This window comes from Glycine max, chromosome 2 (genome assembly GCF_000004515.6).
Source record: "Glycine max cultivar Williams 82 chromosome 2, Glycine_max_v4.0, whole genome shotgun sequence".
In the NCBI taxonomy this organism is placed as follows: domain Eukaryota; kingdom Viridiplantae; phylum Streptophyta; class Magnoliopsida; order Fabales; family Fabaceae; genus Glycine; species Glycine max.
The window spans coordinates 1,851,229-1,869,244 of NC_016089.4; the positions used below are offsets into that span (position 1 = coordinate 1,851,229).

The 18,016-nt window shown below is 32.4% G+C and overlaps 2 protein-coding genes and 1 long non-coding RNA gene across 6 annotated transcripts; 1 reads left to right on the forward strand and 2 right to left on the reverse strand.

Moving 5' to 3' along the window:
- Positions 1-1,820: 1,820 nt before the first annotated feature.
- Positions 1,821-5,884, forward strand: LOC100810857 (pectate lyase). The gene is made up of 4 exons (XM_003519723.5): positions 1,821-3,209; positions 3,524-4,175; positions 4,490-4,732; positions 5,479-5,884. The coding sequence occupies exons 1-4, from the start codon at positions 2,986-2,988 to the stop codon at positions 5,701-5,703; spliced, it is 1,344 nt and encodes a 447-aa protein (XP_003519771.2). The 5' UTR covers positions 1,821-2,985; the 3' UTR covers positions 5,704-5,884.
- On the reverse strand, positions 5,281-7,024 carry LOC121173755 (uncharacterized). The gene is made up of 2 exons (XR_005889094.1): positions 6,699-7,024; positions 5,281-5,782 (listed from the first exon to the last, which is right to left on the reverse strand). It is a non-coding gene; the product is annotated as an uncharacterized lncRNA (long non-coding RNA).
- Positions 7,025-8,382: 1,358 nt separating this feature from the next.
- Positions 8,383-17,263, reverse strand: BZIP108 (putative bZIP domain class transcription factor). 4 transcript variants are annotated; one of them, XM_006574498.4, is made up of 15 exons: positions 17,086-17,262; positions 15,333-15,626; positions 15,196-15,257; positions 14,592-14,669; positions 14,406-14,484; positions 14,151-14,221; positions 13,815-13,916; positions 13,536-13,625; positions 12,000-12,074; positions 11,682-11,714; positions 11,417-11,494; positions 9,713-9,778; positions 9,433-9,542; positions 8,992-9,096; positions 8,383-8,568 (listed from the first exon to the last, which is right to left on the reverse strand). In XM_006574498.4, exons 2-14 carry the CDS (start codon positions 15,391-15,393, stop codon positions 9,006-9,008), a joined length of 996 nt encoding a protein of 331 aa, XP_006574561.1. In that variant the 5' UTR covers positions 15,394-15,626; positions 17,086-17,262; the 3' UTR covers positions 8,383-8,568; positions 8,992-9,005. The 4 variants fall into 4 exon arrangements, with proteins under 4 accessions (XP_006574561.1, XP_006574560.1, XP_040866364.1 ...); XM_006574497.4 differs by lacking the exon at positions 8,383-8,568 and adding an exon at positions 8,617-8,829; XM_041010430.1 differs by lacking the exons at positions 8,383-8,568; positions 8,992-9,096 and adding an exon at positions 8,617-8,829 and having other exon boundaries at positions 17,086-17,263.
- Between the last annotated feature and the right edge of the window lie 753 nt (positions 17,264-18,016).

Below are 18,016 nucleotides of genomic sequence, written 5' to 3' on the forward strand. Positions count from 1 at the left end.
ATAGTGTATGATTGTAAAAGCATGTTTAGTAAAGGAGAAGATGTCCCAAAATATTAAAGATGCCCCATGTGAATGATACATATGGAAAGTTATTTTACATTTTAACATATTGTTTTCATAGAATCACTCATGTTTCTAAATATTTTTTCTCTTTCTCACATCACTCATGTATTACTTTCTATAATATTATTTTTTATATCTTCATCACTCATTATTTGTTGAATCTATCTTCTCTCCTTTTTTATTTCTTAATTTTGTTTCACTTCTCACATCACTTGTGTTTTCTATTTATTTCCTTTTTCAAGGGTTAAGATGTGTTTTTTTTTATTTCAACTTTTATATTTAATTGACTAAAGATAACTAAATACACCAAATTAATTATTTTACTCTTTCACATAAAGCCTATATATAATTATAGTTTACTTTCTAACCAAATAAAAGTTGAATATTTTAATAACAAAAATGCAATCAAAATAATTTTGTCATAGTTGAACATGAAAGTTGTGTCATATTGTCATGTGTAATTAGTACTAATTGTATAACATTGCTACAATTATTCCTGAGCAAATGATAGTTTGAAGTTGTATTCAATTAGCAGCTATATATATATATATATACACTAATGATTATTAATTTGTAATTATTAAGAGATTAAATTTGATTAAAATGTCAGTTATAGAAAAAAAAAACGCAAGACATTATATTTTTTCATCAGTAATCTAGCATTATATGCTTGTGAATAAGGTGTCGCATATTTGAAAATAAGAAAATTTATAAAGGTGAGGTAATGTGAAATTATTCATTTATCTATTTGTAATATATCAATTTTGAGTTGCAGATTATGGTGTTCCCACTTTTAGATTTTTAAAAATCACAAAATCTTTCACATAAGCATTTTTGCTTATGTGGCATATTTTCCCTCAGTTAACAATTTGTTATACCCTCTTTAAGATATAGGTGATGATAATATTCAGGAAAGTTGATATCAATTTTTGTAAATGTTCTTAATCTTAAATTTACTATTTATTTTTGTGAATTTTTTTTGTTTAGGTGAAAGATTACACGTGAATGGGTCAAAAATTAAAATTATACTTTTTCTTTTTACACCGTGTACATTTTCTTTACATCTAACACTTTTTAAAATTATTCCTACTAATAAATATACGGATTGGCAATCCGTGTATGATTCATACAGATTGACAATTTGTATCACCTAATTTTTTAAAAAATATATATATTTTTAATGTTTTCTAATAAATTTAATTATAGTTTTTTATAATTATTACATTAAGTAAATTTTTGTTTTTGGTCTTATTAAAATTAATTTTGATCTATAATTTTTTTACATATATAAATTTTAAATAAAAACTATAGGTTTAATAAAAATTTATATATAAAAAAATTAATTATTACATCAAAATTAATTGTCACAAAATTTATTATGTAAACTTATATAGCATTAAATATATATTAAAAAATTTAGTGTTATATACAACGACATTAATTATATATAGCTCAGGTAGTTAGACTGTTGTGTTAATAACGCAAAAATCATAGCTTTCAAACCTGAGTTGTTGTTGGCCCAAATTTTTTTTTTACACGATAAAAATTGAACACATATTCCTCCAGTGATGGTGGAAGTGGATAAAGAAATTGTGGCCGGGTTTAGAAAACAAACTAAAACTAAATAAAAAATCAACTAAAATGAAATTTTGAATTTTATGAGGATAATTTTTTATTATAATTTTCTGAGTAAAAAAAACATTTTTAAAATGGCATAAACAACACTTGTCATGTGGTTGGCATTTGGATTTCAATCTAGCAACCAGGTAATTACATGGGTATATGTGGCAAGTGTTCACATAGATAAAAGATTGATAGTTAAGAGATTCCATTTAATGCCACGAATAAAAAATTAAGACCAAAAATCAACAAGTGATAAAAAAAATGCTAAGGAAGTTGTGAGGGACTAAAAATGAATTTGCTTATAAATTTTAAGAGACAAAAAATATTTTAAACAAAAAAATTATCAAAATGATTTCTTTTTAGTTTATTTGAGTGAGCTTCATATATTACAATTTAAAAATAAATTATCGAATTATAATTAAGCTTTTATTAAGCAAGTTTGCAAACACGTACGACCATTATGTCTAAACAATAAAATGAGCTGATAATAGCTAGCTTATTAGTTAATTAATCAGAGGGTCAAAATCCATGTATCCACAAAGTGATTTGATCAGGTCAACATATATCCTATCTCAGGTGATATGTTAATTTTAATTAAAAACTATTTTGACATTAAAATTATAGTATCAATATTATCAAAACATAAAATGTTCTTGTTATAAATTATTTTGTAGTTAGAATATTATGTGTTCGGCTAATATGTACCCTTTTCACAATAATAAAATGTTACACTGATTATAGGTACGTAGTGTCCTAAGGATCAATCATCGCATGCATGGCAAAATCATAAATATCTATTTCAAGTGCATGCATGCATTATCAAATCAATGGTTTATATGAGCTTTGCCTTCCCCTGGCAAGGTAGAACAAACAATATTATAGCAACAAAGTTTGGTTGGTAGATCAACCATCATGTTTATAGGGTGAAAAACAAAAATTACCCGTTAATTTTCCTTGATGGTCATAATAAGGAATTTATGTGCATTGTTTTCAATGAATTGAAATGCAAGTAAACTGGATTTCAGTATTTCACAACAAGTTTTCTCTCTAAATATATATTCATTGATAGAGGTTAACCGTAAATCCAGCCAATTTTTTCTCCAAATTCACCCAAATATAAACTATTATGTCAATTGGCAAGTGCTTCATAGAGCACTTATATATAGAGAGATAGTTTTGTACTCATTTCATTGCCGGAGGGTTCTTAACCTTTCAATCCATTCGGCTGAGGTTACCTTCCCCTTGGCCATAATCACCCAAAAAATAAAAATAAAGAAAAGAAAAGAAAAAAGAACCTTCATGGCAAAAATGCATAATTTCTTCCTTTTAACGTGTTTGATAGTCATCATACCTACCTTGCATGCCAATGTCAAGGAGGATGAAATATATTGGAAGAGGCAAAGTCAAATACTTAATGATTCATATTGGAAGCAAAAAGCATCAGTTGCAGAAAAAGAGAACAAACAAGCTTATACTTCTGACCCATATTCACTCACCAAGAACTTGACCTATAGTGTTAGCGAGTGAGTCTTATAAATTTTCATATTAGTGTCATATCAAGTTCTATTTCATGAGAAAATGTTCACATATATATTCATTTTCAATGGTGATTATATATAATTTTTTTTTTATCTCTAGTAGAATAAGGCTTTTTATTCCTGTTTGTTTCAAGTCATACAAATTTATTCTAAGGAATGTTATGTAGTTACAAAACATGTTGATGGAAATAATCTTTCCAGTAACAGTATTCCTAAGAATATCATTCCCAGAAGTATAATTTAATTTAGTTTGGGAAAGAAAGGCCCCCTTATATTTTTCTGTTTGTTTGACAAAACAGAATCATAGTTGGTGAGCAGAATGGAAGAAGGAATTTGAAGGGAAAAGGTGGTAATTGTATGGCAACAAACCCAATCGACAGGTGCTGGAGGTGTGACCCCAATTGGGCAAACAACCGAAAGAAGCTTGCAAATTGTGTGCAAGGTTTTGGCAGAAACACTGTTGGTGGAAAGAATGGTCCATTCTATGTGGTGACCAGTAATTTAGATAATGACATGGTGAATCCTGTTCCTGGTACCCTTAGGCATGCAGTTACAAGAACCGGACCCTTGTGGATCATCTTTGCTCATAGCATGAAGATTAGGCTCAATCAGGAGCTCATTATGGCAAGTGACAAGACCATTGACGGAAGAGGAGTTGATGTCTACCTTGCTGGTGGGGCTGGTATTACCATCCAGTTCATCAAGAATGTGATCATCCATGGAGTCAAGATTTTTGACATTCAGGTTGGTAATGGTGGACTTATTATAGATTCTGAGAACCACTATGGTTTGAGGACTATGAGTGATGGAGATGGCATTTCCATCTTTGGCTCTAGCAATATTTGGATTGACCATGTTTCCATGAGAAAATGCAAAGATGGATTGATAGATGCTATTCAGGGTTCCACTGCTATTACCATCTCCAATAGCCATTTCACAGACCACAATGAGGTGATTAGTTAATTTATCTCAGTTGTTTGTTTATTTAGTCCCTCCATACATGTTTTTAGTCCTTTTATTTTAACAGAAACACATGTTTTTTAATCTTTGATGAGGAACTAATTAAAACCACATGACTTTTGATAAATAAAGAGATCGACTAAAAACGTATCAAATTTTTATAGGGACTAAAATCAAATTTTGCGATATTTTGATGAACCAAATACATACTTTATCCTAATTTCTTTCAGTTGTGTATAGATTTTTAATTCCAGGTTTTGAAAGTGAAAATGTTTCCTTGCCTGATTTTGTTTTATGTGATGCAGGTGATGTTGTTTGGTGCTAGTGACAGCTATGATGGTGATACGATAATGCAAATCACATTGGCATTCAACCACTTTGGCAAGAGATTAGTCCAAAGGATGCCAAGGTGCAGATATGGTTTTGTCCATGTGGTTAATAATGACTACACTCATTGGGAAATGTATGCCATTGGTGGTAGCAAGCATCCTACCATTATTAGTGAGGGCAACAGATTCATTGCCCCTGACAACATTAATGCTAAAGAGGTATGCATCTAAATATATACTCATGCTCCTCCTTACAAATAATAGAATGCATCTTTTCTTTGTTGATCATTTTTTCTCCTATAATTAGTATCTCACCATGATACCATCTTAGAAAGAGAAAGACACAAATTGTTATACATTGATTCATCGTGACTAATTGTAGGATCTAGTAGTTAATTTATATATATATATATATATTAATTGGACCAAATGTTGTTATTCAACAACAAAAATTAAGAATCTAAACCTTTTCCCCTTCATTTTTTCCAATTTCCCTCTTACCAAGCACATCTTAAACTCCAATGAACTCAGAGACCCAACAAACAAAATTATATTGCCGTGTGTCATTTGCTCTTGACTATTATGGAAGATAGTATTACTTTTCTAATTTCTTTGGCCTTCATGCAATATGTGTGTGAGTGTGTTTTGAAGCCAACATGCACTAATTATAAGTACTCAAAGCTAATATTCATTTGGTTTAGCATTGATCCTTAGTTAAGTAAGTTCATTTCCTAAACTCTAAATGTCAACACCTCATGCATCACATGTTCTTGACTAAATAATCCACATGTATAAGTGAAGGATAGTTACAAACAAAGAAACCACAAAGAATTCCTATAAAATGTTGCTAGTTTTTTGGTCTTGCATTACTCTAAGTAACATACAAAATGAAATTGATGAAACTGGAATGTAGACCATCCAAGAGTGACTCACATAACTAATTTGCTATTTTGGTGTTGGTGAAGATAACAAAGAGGGAGTACTCACCAGAGCAAGAGTGGAAAAGCTGGCAATGGAGATCAATCAATGACGAGTACCTGAACGGAGGATTTTTCAGAGAAGGTGGTGCTCAACTAACAGACAGGCCATACTCAAGGCATGACATGATGACAGCAAGGCCTGGATCATACGTGGGAAGACTCACTCGTTATGCTGGAAGCCTTAAGTGCATGGTGGGAAAGCCTTGTTAATTAGTAGCCATCATTCTTTGGAAAAAGAGAGAAGAGCAAGACAAGAAGAAACCGAGCAATCAAATCAAGATGGTGGCCTCTGTAATATATCATACCTTTGTCATAATTTTTCCTTAGTTTGTTGGAAAGAAAATATGTTAGTTCATCACATAATTTTATTAAATGGAGATGTTTCCCTGTATTAGCATGCAATGTAAGCTATGGTGTCCATTTGCATACCCATACATGTATGTACATGTAGATATAGACAAATAGATTGTTATATAGCTGTATTTGGCAACTGGTACTTGGTTTTAGTTGTTTATGTATCAATGTTATATTAATAACTATTAATAAAGACAATTATTTTCTTTGATGTATACATTTTTTATTTCTAAATTATCTTTTAATATATAATTATTTTTATTTCTTTCATAAATTTTAAAATATAACTATTGTTACTATTTTCTTCAACTGTTATTTATTTTAAAAATATAGATAGAGACACGATCTCTTTTAACTAGTAACAATTAAGGAAAATCACAGCAGATTAAAAAATTACAAATAATTTAGGCTAAATACCACTTATAGTCCTTTATTTATTTATTTAATTTTAATTTGTACTTTTATCTTTTAAAAAATTCATTTGAGTCTAATATGCTTTCAAAATGGTTTATTTTTTGTCCGTACCATTACAATGCCAACGGAAAATGTTTACAGGGATCTTCTTCCCCAAATTCAGAAATTAGGGTTCATTTTGTTGGTTCTGCACCAAATTCCCAAATCAGGGTTATATCAGCAAGCACACAAATTACAAAAAATGATATTGTTCTTTATAAAGAGCTAAATGCTAAAGATGATTAGAAAAAGAAAAACCACAGATCAATGCTCTTAAGAAGCAAAACATAACAGAAATTCAGAGAATAACAACTCTTTAAAACTTGGCCTGCTCTACTGACCATTTATTCCGTAAGCTTTGTTGGCATAAAGCAAATTTTATGGAATCGGCCACTTACACATTGGATAAAATGAAACACTGATGGGGTTGCCAGAAGATGCCCGGGACCGGTGGGGTGTGGTGGTTTTTTGGTGGATCACCATCTTCGGTTCAAGGGGGCTTTTGCTTGTCATTTAGAAACCCATTATGTTTTTTTATGCTGAAACGATGGCAGCCATCATCGCTATTGACTATTGAGTTTGGTGTCAGCAACCATTGGTCTTGGCTATGGCCGGAAACGAATTCTCAGCTTTTTGTTCATGCATTCTCTCATCCGATGATGATAGTTGGTTGGACTCTCTACACTGGATGAATAATATAAAGCTAACAACTAACAATGAGTTTAATTTGACTTTTTGGAGAATTAACTTGGGTCAAAAATTGATTTTCGATATATTTTTACTTTAAAGAAGAATTTAGAATTGATTGATTAAGTACTTTTAAGGAACTTTTGTGTTCAATCCAATATTTTGTGTTAGAATTTTACTTCTAACTATTTTATAATAAAATAATCACACATAAATTACATCACTTCAAAATAATTTTAATCAAAATCAATTTCCATCAATGCAAGAGACAAATCATTCACTAATATGTTAAGACCTCCAATATAATGCTTGATGTAAATTTCAATCGGGATTTTTGTGCCTTTCGCTCCTATCTCTATTCGAACAATGCCTTTCAGCTCCTTGTGCTTATTACAAAATCAACTTCATTCAAAATCAATTATGTTAATCCTCATGTAAACACACTAACTCTAATTTCAAAAGTACTCATATATATGGCCAAGGCAATGTTTGTACCAATATATAGACTTGTCTCTTTTGGTACACAATATTTAAGGTATTCTTGGTGGAATTCTTCACCTTCTTTTTGTTTCTAAGAAGCTCCTTATGTATAGATAGAGGCTTTCTTTTTATAGACTTCCTTAAGTTTTGTCCATGATATGATGTGGCCCTCGTGTTTTGTAATTGTTTTTCATCATTAATTTATTCTGATATGGATCTCTTTGGGGTTGTAAGAATTGGGGTACCATCATAGTTGAGAAGTCCATCTCTCCTTCCCCGAGATTCATCTCGTTTTGCTTAAAAAAAATTCTGTAATTGAAACACCAAGGCAAATTATCAACAAACTCCTCCTTGCCTTAGTTATTGTGGTACCCCAATTATCAACCATTGTAAAGTATTTAATTTTCTTATCATTGATGAACTTTCAACTATTTCAAATTTGGTAAGCAATCTTTCATATAATTAAATAAATTTGGTTTTATCAACAACTAGTGACACAAGTAATAACAACTTAATTCCTTAGTGGAGGCTATTTTATACCAGTACCATGATAAAAAAAATGAATTTGATTGATTATAACCGAATAATGATTTTGCTTAAAAACTCCTGAGATTTATATCAAAACATATATTTTTGTATTAATGTAAGTGCTAAAAATTCGCCATGACACGTTTCAATTTTCAATATAGTACTTATGATCAAATCTTAAATAATTAGTCCCATATAAATTTTACAAAATAAAAATGTCAAGAAAATATTAACATTCCTCATGTAGTAAGAAGGTGCGATTGAATTGAACCAGAGAATTTGCTGCCAGTTAAAATTAGGTAAAAACAATGAAAACCTGTTTCGATTTAACTTGATTACCAATTAACATGAATATATACAACTTAAATTGCTGACTGGAAACCTCACTAAGCTTCATAAAAAGTTAACTTGTATAAAGCTGTCGACGATGTTCATAAATCATTAATTCATGATGCCACATCCACCTCATAGTCGAAGGCAATCACAATTATGGTAAAACAAATACAACAGAAGTCATAATCTTGCACACCAAAAGCATCTGGCATAAACTGGTAGCACCAAACCAACACACACCTTGACAGCAAAAAGTTTATTTACAATTTAGAATCACAACTCACCAGCTTGAATATATAATGTTATCCAGTCTATTAATATACTATGTAGGATAAAATTTAATGTGAAAATCACAATAGCTGTCACAAATATATTGTGATTTATGGACAAGTGAACTGAAAGTCAAAGTTACTGCTGAATAAAAACAAGGGAGGAAGGAACGCTTAAAAGGTTGGTAATTATGATTTAAGACCTTGTCATCAACGCTTGGTTGAACTACTACTGCAAAATCAAAGCATGTTTGAATCAAAAATGCAAACAGATTGAGCATAGGCACAACCAAGGAAACAACTGTCAGGATCAAAATTTAGAATGCCCAGCATGCAATGCGTTCTTCTACATAGGGAGAAGATTCAAAGAACTAAAAAATGAGCTATTTCAAACCTCCACAATGGCCTTCACAGTTGCTCTAGTTTATCCACACCATTTGGCATGATACTGTCTAAAGCAGACTTGTCTAAACCGGACAAAGTTTTAGCAATGCCATTCCTACAAGACATTAATGTTAGGTTAACCAGACGACATTTAATGCTGGATTATTAACATTAAATGCTTGCAGTCTCCTGTTTTTGTAACATTGCACTTCTGCATAAATAAAATTGCCATCCTGAGGAAAACAATGCCCTTCCTACAAGACAAGGACTTCAACCCTACCCTAAATTTTGTTTTCAAATACAAAGGTAACATTAACCAAGCAACATTTAGGCAGTCAATGAGAAGACCCAAGGTTATAGAAAAATATAATGCCCCGGAAATTTATATAAGTGAGTTTAGAATGCACAGCATGCAAAAGATTCAAAGAACCAAAAATGAGCTAGTTCAAACCTCAACAATGGCCTTCGTTGTTGCTCTCGTTTATCCATGCCATCTGGCATGACACTATCTGAAGCAGACCTATCTGAAGCAGACAATGTTTCCGCAATGTCTTTAAGACCCTGCAAGTGAAAACAGAATCATTGAGTATATTATACGAAACAAGATTCAAGTTAATGAATAGAGTGGGATGCCGTATCACATATTCCTATGGATATAAATACAATATAAAAGCATATTAACATATTACAGCCAAATTGGTTTGAAAACAAAGCACAACGTAGAAGAATACCATTAGATTTGGAGTTCCTTTATATGTGATCAAATTAGGGGACTTCCCTGAAAGTTTCAGTTGCTCCTGCAGAATATTTACTCATCAACATCAGATCAATATCTCAACAGGAATATAAAAAGATATAATTAATAACTAAGCCACCATAAAAATGAGAAGATCTGAAAAAGGTGTTGTCTACTGTAATTTAAAAGTCAGCAAACCAAAGTTTCTTATAACACTTGCAGCTGATAATCCAGAGTCCAGACTATATAAAATATGTTTTTTATCCCTGATATATATCCGAATTTTGTGTTTGATCCCTGATATTTGAAAAGTTTTGTTTTAGATCTCTGTCGTCATTTAAGTGATGACATATCCGTTAAATATTTGATAATGCAATTTGTGAAAGCTCAAAAACCGTCGGTATTTGTTTCAAAATCAAATTTAAATTTTTTTGGCAGTTAAAAACCTTCATAATCAATTAAAATCAAAACAATCCAATGGCCCTTGATCACCTACTAGAACTTTCTGCTTCTCTCCGTTTGGTGCTTATGCGAGGACAACATGCTCCCTTTCAAAGTCATCAACAACAGCCTCCATGTCATCAGCGCCACCGAGATCATCCTCCTCACCATCACCGAGGAGTGCTCCACTTTGCAGGAACTCGAACTGCAGCGCTGCAGCGACAACATTCTCTGCGGGATCGCCGCATGTGGGAATCTGCAGATTCTGAAGCGACCAGATCTGATCCGCAATGCCTCCTCCGACTGCCACCACCACTGTCTACCAGATCTGGCCACATGGACCATCGCGCCACTACAACCCCACCCTTCACCTACCTCGCCAACTCCATCACCACCACCTTAACTCACCCAAACAGCACCCACAAGTCCAGATCTGAGCCAAACACCAACACCCAACCCCAACAACAACAGAAGAATGGTGGAGACCTCCATCTTGTAATGGGTTGCTCTCTCTACCGCCTTCGTTCTCCATCTTGTGCGCATCGCTGGTGTGGTCAGAAAGCATGACGTGTGCAACCTCTATGAACACCGCAAGAGCGACTTCTCCCTGTGCAGCGATACGTCACTCCAACAGCCATTACGAGCTTCATGCTCTCAACCAAGATCTGAAAATGACATTTCAGATCTGCAAGCTCAAGGTTTAGATCTACAACTCACGGTTCATATGCAAAAATTTTACAGTAATGGTGAGGTTGAACCAGCTCCAAGGGACTGTCGGCACCAAAGAGGAGGAAAAAGAGGGCAATGGTGGCAAGGGAAGGGGAAAAAAACTTGAAAACGCTGTGTCACCAATAATCACCTCCAATAGTGGCGAATGGTGGTCAGAACCTCGCCTTTTCCTTCTCAATGTTTGAGATATTTATTTTTTACTCTAATTGACTCTGGTAGTTCTTAACAGCCGGAAAATTTAAATTTGATTTTGAAACAAATATTGGTCGTTTTTGAGCCGCCACAAATCATATTATCAAATATTTAACGAACACGTCATCACTTAACTGGCGAAAGAGATCTAAAACAAATTTTTTCAAATATCAGGGAACAGATCCGAAGGAAAAATTTATCAGGGATAAAAAACATATTTAAGCCTATAAATAATATAATTTGCATATTTAGCAGTCACGGGTAATTTGAGAGTGACAAACAACAAAAGAGTATAATTACAATTTACAACTGACAAATATAAGAAACAAACCCCAACCTGCAACAATTCAGGCTTTTTCTGGCTTTTTCCGTGTACATAGTCGATGAGATATGACAATCCATAATTTGCATAATCCTGCAACCACAACGAAATCAGTATTTTCTTTAGCTGTATCGACCAGAGTGACAATTCTCATACCAAGATCTTACATGCATACCAAATCATTCTAGCACTTCAATTTTTTCGAAATAAAAGAAACACGAATGTTTATGACAATCACATATTTCTTTCCAAATTTAACAATGACATGAAAAAGTTTTACCTGCTTAGAACTCAATTCAGCCAACCTATAATCCTGAAATGGCATAATTATACAACATAAGAATAAATCAAATAAAAGAAATGGCACACACAAGCATAAGAGTGGGCACAGGCAAACACACAGAAGCAAATAAAACAACTAACCAATTTTGGAGAAACATAATATTTACTGTGACAAGTTGATAGGTATTTTAATTCAAATGAAAATCAAATAATCACGGCAAAGCCCTAAAAATACTTCATATTACTCTCCTATGCTAGCAAGACAACACCAATAACAATCAACTAGCCACTGCGAGAAAACAAACATATTACATACCAATGTTTCCACTGTTTGTTGCAAATAACCCAAGTCTTCATGGATATCAGTAATAGTACTTCTAACTCCAGCAACCTGTGAAAGATGTATCACAATTAATCACAGATTTGTTTCCTTCCCATAATGTTTATAAATTATAATAGAAATGGATATGGCATTAACAAACTGTGGTTTCAATTCCTTTATCCTGGACTAAACAGCTGATTGAAATAGCTTACCACCATACCTACACTTGTAAAAAGATAGGCATCTATAAAATTATTTTATCCAAAATATTTCTAGACTGTCTGTAGATCTAGTAATGCAGGAAAAACTTTCAGATTTGTTTTCTTCCCATAATGTTCATAAATTATTATACAAATGATTTGATAAACTTGGTTTCAATTCCTTTATCAGTTTATCATGACAACACAACTAATTTAAAAGAGCTTATCAGTATAATATGTAACTTATAAAAAGATAGACATCTATAAAATAAATTATCCTAAATATTTCTAGACTGTTTCTAGATCTGCAGTTAGTAATGCAAGAAATACTTCGAGCAATTTGATTAAAGTAACTAAATCAAGCTTTAGCAAAAAAGTTAAAAATTCTAAGATTTTTGTTGAATATCTTTTGGGGTTTCTAAATTAGATTTGTGTGCATCATTACTAAATATTTTTTCCTTGTTTTAGAAGTCAGCAGACATAGACTAGACTAGCCTGTCACATAGACTAGGCTAGGCTGTCTTTTCCCCCTTTCTCTCTCTTATGCTTTGTACTCTATAAATTGTAAGCTGAAACATGAATATCAAGAGTCAAGTGAGTGAAATTTCCTCACACTTAAATTCAAGTATTTTGAATTAAAAAAATATATATTTGTGTGATTTGAAGATTTTTAATGATTAGGTTCAAGGCACACAAAAAGGTTAGCTGCCAGTTTGAAAATTTTAAGTTTGAATTTATGGCAGAGAATCAATATAACTAGAGCTTAATTTATATGGTAACAAAGGGTAAACGAAGAGCAACTGTAAACATACAGTAGCTGGTCTTCTTCACAATATAAATTTAGTTAGCAAAAATATATTGAATGTTCTACTGCCAAGAACAGTAACCAAAACATAATGCTCCCACAGAAAGAGGTAGAAGAAGGAGAGGTATGGAGCTTACCAAACATTATCAATAAAAATTCAAGAGTTGTAAACTATTTAGAATAATGAATAAATATACGAACATGATAGGCATGTAAGCCACTTAATTACTGATCACTGATCACTGATCAGGATGAGATCAAGACAACCCAGTGGAGAGTTTTGATGCCTTACTACCACATAATATTCACAAACATAGATATCCATCAACACTGTCAAAATCAATATCTTCTAAAAGAATCTTGATCCAGTTGTCTATAGAGAATTAGTAAGTATGGACCGGTATATATGCTAAATAGAGAAAAAAATGCATGTAACAGCATTTTGGCATGTGTATGGAAATCTGTTTGATTGCATTATGTAGGTACACATGCAAGCATCAAATTTGTATGTGGCAGAAAACGTACTTCATCCTTAGTTGACCTTTGCAACTCATTCAGCTTGAGCATTTTGTCATTCAAATTCTGAATTCTCTGAGTCAAATGCTTCTTGGTATCCTGCCATCAAAAGAATTGAGCGGAAATTATAAGAGTAAAAAACTGAGTATTATGACGAATTCTTCATCAATTGATATTCTATGACAATGGGGCCTCATAGCTTTCAAGTGCAATAAGTATGCAGTGCCTAACAAACATAGTTACATAAAGATATAACAAGAAAATCCCAAGTAGTAAATTGACACATACAGCAATGACATCTGAGGCATGCTGCAACTTTTTGGTTAAATCTGCAACAGCTTTTTCCATATTCCGTTTAGTCACATACATGAGATCTGAGAATGAAATTCCCTGATATTGGAAAGGAGAAAACAGAAATCCGAATCACAAACAACAATTAAATCAGAAATATTAAATGGATAAAATCATCTGAGTTATGGGATGAAGATCATTTAGCTACTTTTAAATGATAGAAATTAGAAACAAATACTGTTAAAAAAGAAAAATACAATACAATGTCAACCATAAACCAATGAAACTATTCAAAGAATGCACAATAAACCAAGCAGGCAAGCAGTTCCATACCTTCCACCACATGTAGCCATAACCCAGAGCACCCAAGGCAGCAGCTGGAACGACGAGAGATGATAAATTACCTGTTGAAAAGGACACACACTTAGAAAAAGCAAGGTACGGAGCAGACAAAACACAAAATCTAAGCCTACACAATACACATCAACCTCTTGACAGCCTGTGTATGAAATACAGAGAAACATGAAAAGTGAAACACAGAATCTTAAGAGAAGCAGCTACATTAGATGGTAAAATAGATTGCATTACTTTGTTCAGAACCCCCATTCAGTACTGTGATTGGCCTGTTTGATGCTAGCTGCCGAACTTCATTCGCCAGGCGACGCACCTAAAGCAAAATCAAGCAACAATTTCGTAACAAAAAAAACTCAAATTATCCTCCAAGGTTATTTCATAAACAAAAAGACACCAAGACGTATCCAACCAGTTAGTTACCTGAGCAGCTATGGCATCAGCATATTCACCTTCACCTTCAGCATGCTCCCCGGATTTTTCCAATCCCTTCACCAGCAACTACAACCCAAAAATAGTAAAATTAAACACCATCAGCATACATATATTAAAAAGGTAACTTCCAGATTAATAAAAAACAATAATCCAGCTTCTCAATCAAATAATTAGTCATAAAAACAATTAAAAAAATTAAAAAATTACGAGGACTACAGAAAACACACAATGGCCACCATATTAAGCCTCAGCATTAAACAATAATTCCAAATTTGTGGGAACCAAATGTATTTACGGTCACAACTGCTGATAATCAGATTCAAAGCTAAAGACGGATCTTCCGAAAACCTAACTATCTGTTAAAAACAAATCTCCTGTAACTCTATCGACCGCATCTCATACAAACTAACACTAGTGTATTTATACAACACCTCCTCAACTTCAACAACAATATCACAAAATGTATTACCGAAAAGAAGCAATTGCACAAATTTTTGCTCGTGGATTTAAAAAAAAAGTAGAAGTTAAGATAGAGAAGCAGATTGTGCTTGGGTGAAGCAGAAAGTGAAGGTGGCGATGAAATTGGATATACCTGAAGCTCGCCGATTAAATCAGAGAGTTTTCCAGTTTTGATGAGGACAGTGCTGGTATAACCTGAAGGAACAGAGTGGAATCAGAGAAGTGATGAAAGTAGTTACTGAGATGTGATTAAGAGAGAGAGACAGGTACCTGCTCCAGCTATGATGAGGATCTTAGAGACTCCAATTCCGCTTTGCATAGCCATAGCCATGGCGAGAGAGAGAAATGTGTGTGATGTTGGTGTGTTAATTGTTAGTTAGGTTTGGTTGCACTATCAAATGCTTTGACCACTGACCCAAACACAGGAACAGGGGAACCGCCTTCCTAAACGACTGTGTTTCGTTTGCCTCTGCAAGACTGTGTCTCTACTCTCATCTCCGAATTTTCCCTTTAGTTGTATGGTTCTTTCTCCAGGATTGTCCTCGATGTTAACAGGAACTTCGACTTGGAAAAGTTAAACCAAAGATAATGAAATCAATGCATGAATGACCCAATATGACTACAAACACCAACGTAAACTTTACAAAACAGAAACAACAAATGGCCTTCCTACAACAACTATCCCTGAAAATAGCTGCTTCTGGTACTGCTCTACAAGGCAATTTTTTCCACCCTATATTTTATTTGTTAAAATAAAAAAAAATTACATTTTGACCAAACTTGTCAGTATATAACTCTCAGAAATTTTTGGTATGTAAAACCTTGAAGGTTGGCTTCAAAGCTGTTATTGCTGGATATTTCCTTACTCTGAAAGATACCTTACAAAATCTAACAATGCTACAGTGTTTTCCAAAACTTCTACAACATTTTAAAAAAGAAAAGTAGCAAACTTCATTTCAGTTTCAAAAAAGAAAAAAAAAACTTCATTCAGAGAACTATCGAAATATACTTACAACATATTGAATACTTTTACAGAACTCAAAGTATATTTACCAAGTTAATGAAAGCACATCTTGAAACACATCACTGTTAAGACTAATCATAGCATATAAGATAACAAAATGATGTTATAAGAAAACTAAACATCTGCAGAGTAATACGTGATGGTGGTCAAAGATATGAAATAAAAGGAGAAAGAAAGGAAGAATAGTTAATCTATTAGGTTTGGGGCTTGAGCACTAGAAGAAAAGGGAGAGTGTAAAACCCCAAATGAAAAACAACAGATCTTTAACCTAATTTTGACATGATACCACCTAAAAGTTGCATATGACATAAGCAACATGCATCTAATAGAAAAAAAAAAGGTTTCTCAATCCAGATAAGTCATACAGAAGAATTTGTCAGAGCATCTCCATTGGGAATTTCTTAAGTGGATTTCTTAAGTTACTTTTTGTGATCCCACAGTGTCATGTCATTGTAAGAAATTCATACACAATTTTGTTCCAATGGTAAGAAACTCAAACAAACTTCAAGAAACTCAAACAAACTTCAAGAAACTCACACTTATATCTTGTTTATTTTCACTTAATCATGGTGCTGTTATGTGTTAGATAAATATTATTTTTTATTGCCAAGAAACAGTTTCTTGCAGAAATCTTATTTTTAAGAAACTCGTTGTGACATAGATTTGCTCCAATAGGGAAAAAACTGTAACAAACAGTTTATTCACTTAAGAAAACCTTCAAGAAACCCCCATTGGAGATGCTCCTCGAAATTCCATTCCCATCTGGTAATTAACTAACAACAGCAGAATTCATCAACTCAAAACATATGAATAAAGACTCAGACATAAAATCCCAGTCAAACTACAAAAGATAGCCATTTTTTTTAGGAATACATGACAGCTTGGTAAACTATTTTGGACTGACCCAACTATTCCCAAACTGGAATTTACTCAAATATAGCAAGAAGTGTAGAGGCAGCTTAGTGGAAACTGTCTATGTTAGGAAGAAAGAGAACTCACGGACTGACGGAGGCGGCGACAAGAAGCGATCGGCAAGCGGCAGCGACGACGGCGGCGCACCAGACGGAGAGGGAGATCGGCGCACGAGAGAGGAGATAGAGAGCGTGAAAGGGAAGGGGCTGTGTGGGGTAGAGCTTAAAACATAATCATGAGCGAATACCTCGTGTAATATACACATACATTGTAACATTCTTTTATAAATCAACATAAATGGTGCAAGATTTCTTAATTTGAATCTTTAAAATTAATTTTAATTTTAAATAAGGATATATAGATAGATAAGATATATAATAGATGATAGATAAATTTAATTTGATATTTAGATAGAATATATAGGTAATAGATAGAATAAATAAATAATAGATAAACTAGATGGATAAGATAAGTAATAGATTATAGATAGATTTTAATTTTAAATTAGTATATAAAATAATGTTAAAATTATCATTATATATATATATATATATATATATTATCATATTATAAAAGAATGTTACAATTATCATTAAATATATTTTTATATTTATAAAAATACTTCACCAAATAAAATCAATCAGTTACCACATAAATAATAATAATAATAATAATATGATTTTATTTTATCTTATGGATTAAAAAACAAAATAATGGATATGATGTTGACACATCACATTTGCATATATACTTCACAAATTTTTTTTATAGTAATAGACAAATAAAATAAGATAGATTAGATAAATTTAAATTTATTAAGAGGATTTGACTAAATATGGTGTGAGAGTCATGTTAATTTTTCTCGTACTATATTCAATTATTAAATATATTGCTATAATTATAAAAATATTCCACCAAATAAAATAAATCAGTTATCATATATTTGATAAAAATGAATTTAAAATCAAAATTCATTTAAGATTTAAATGAACGGATATTTTTATCATAATTGATTTAA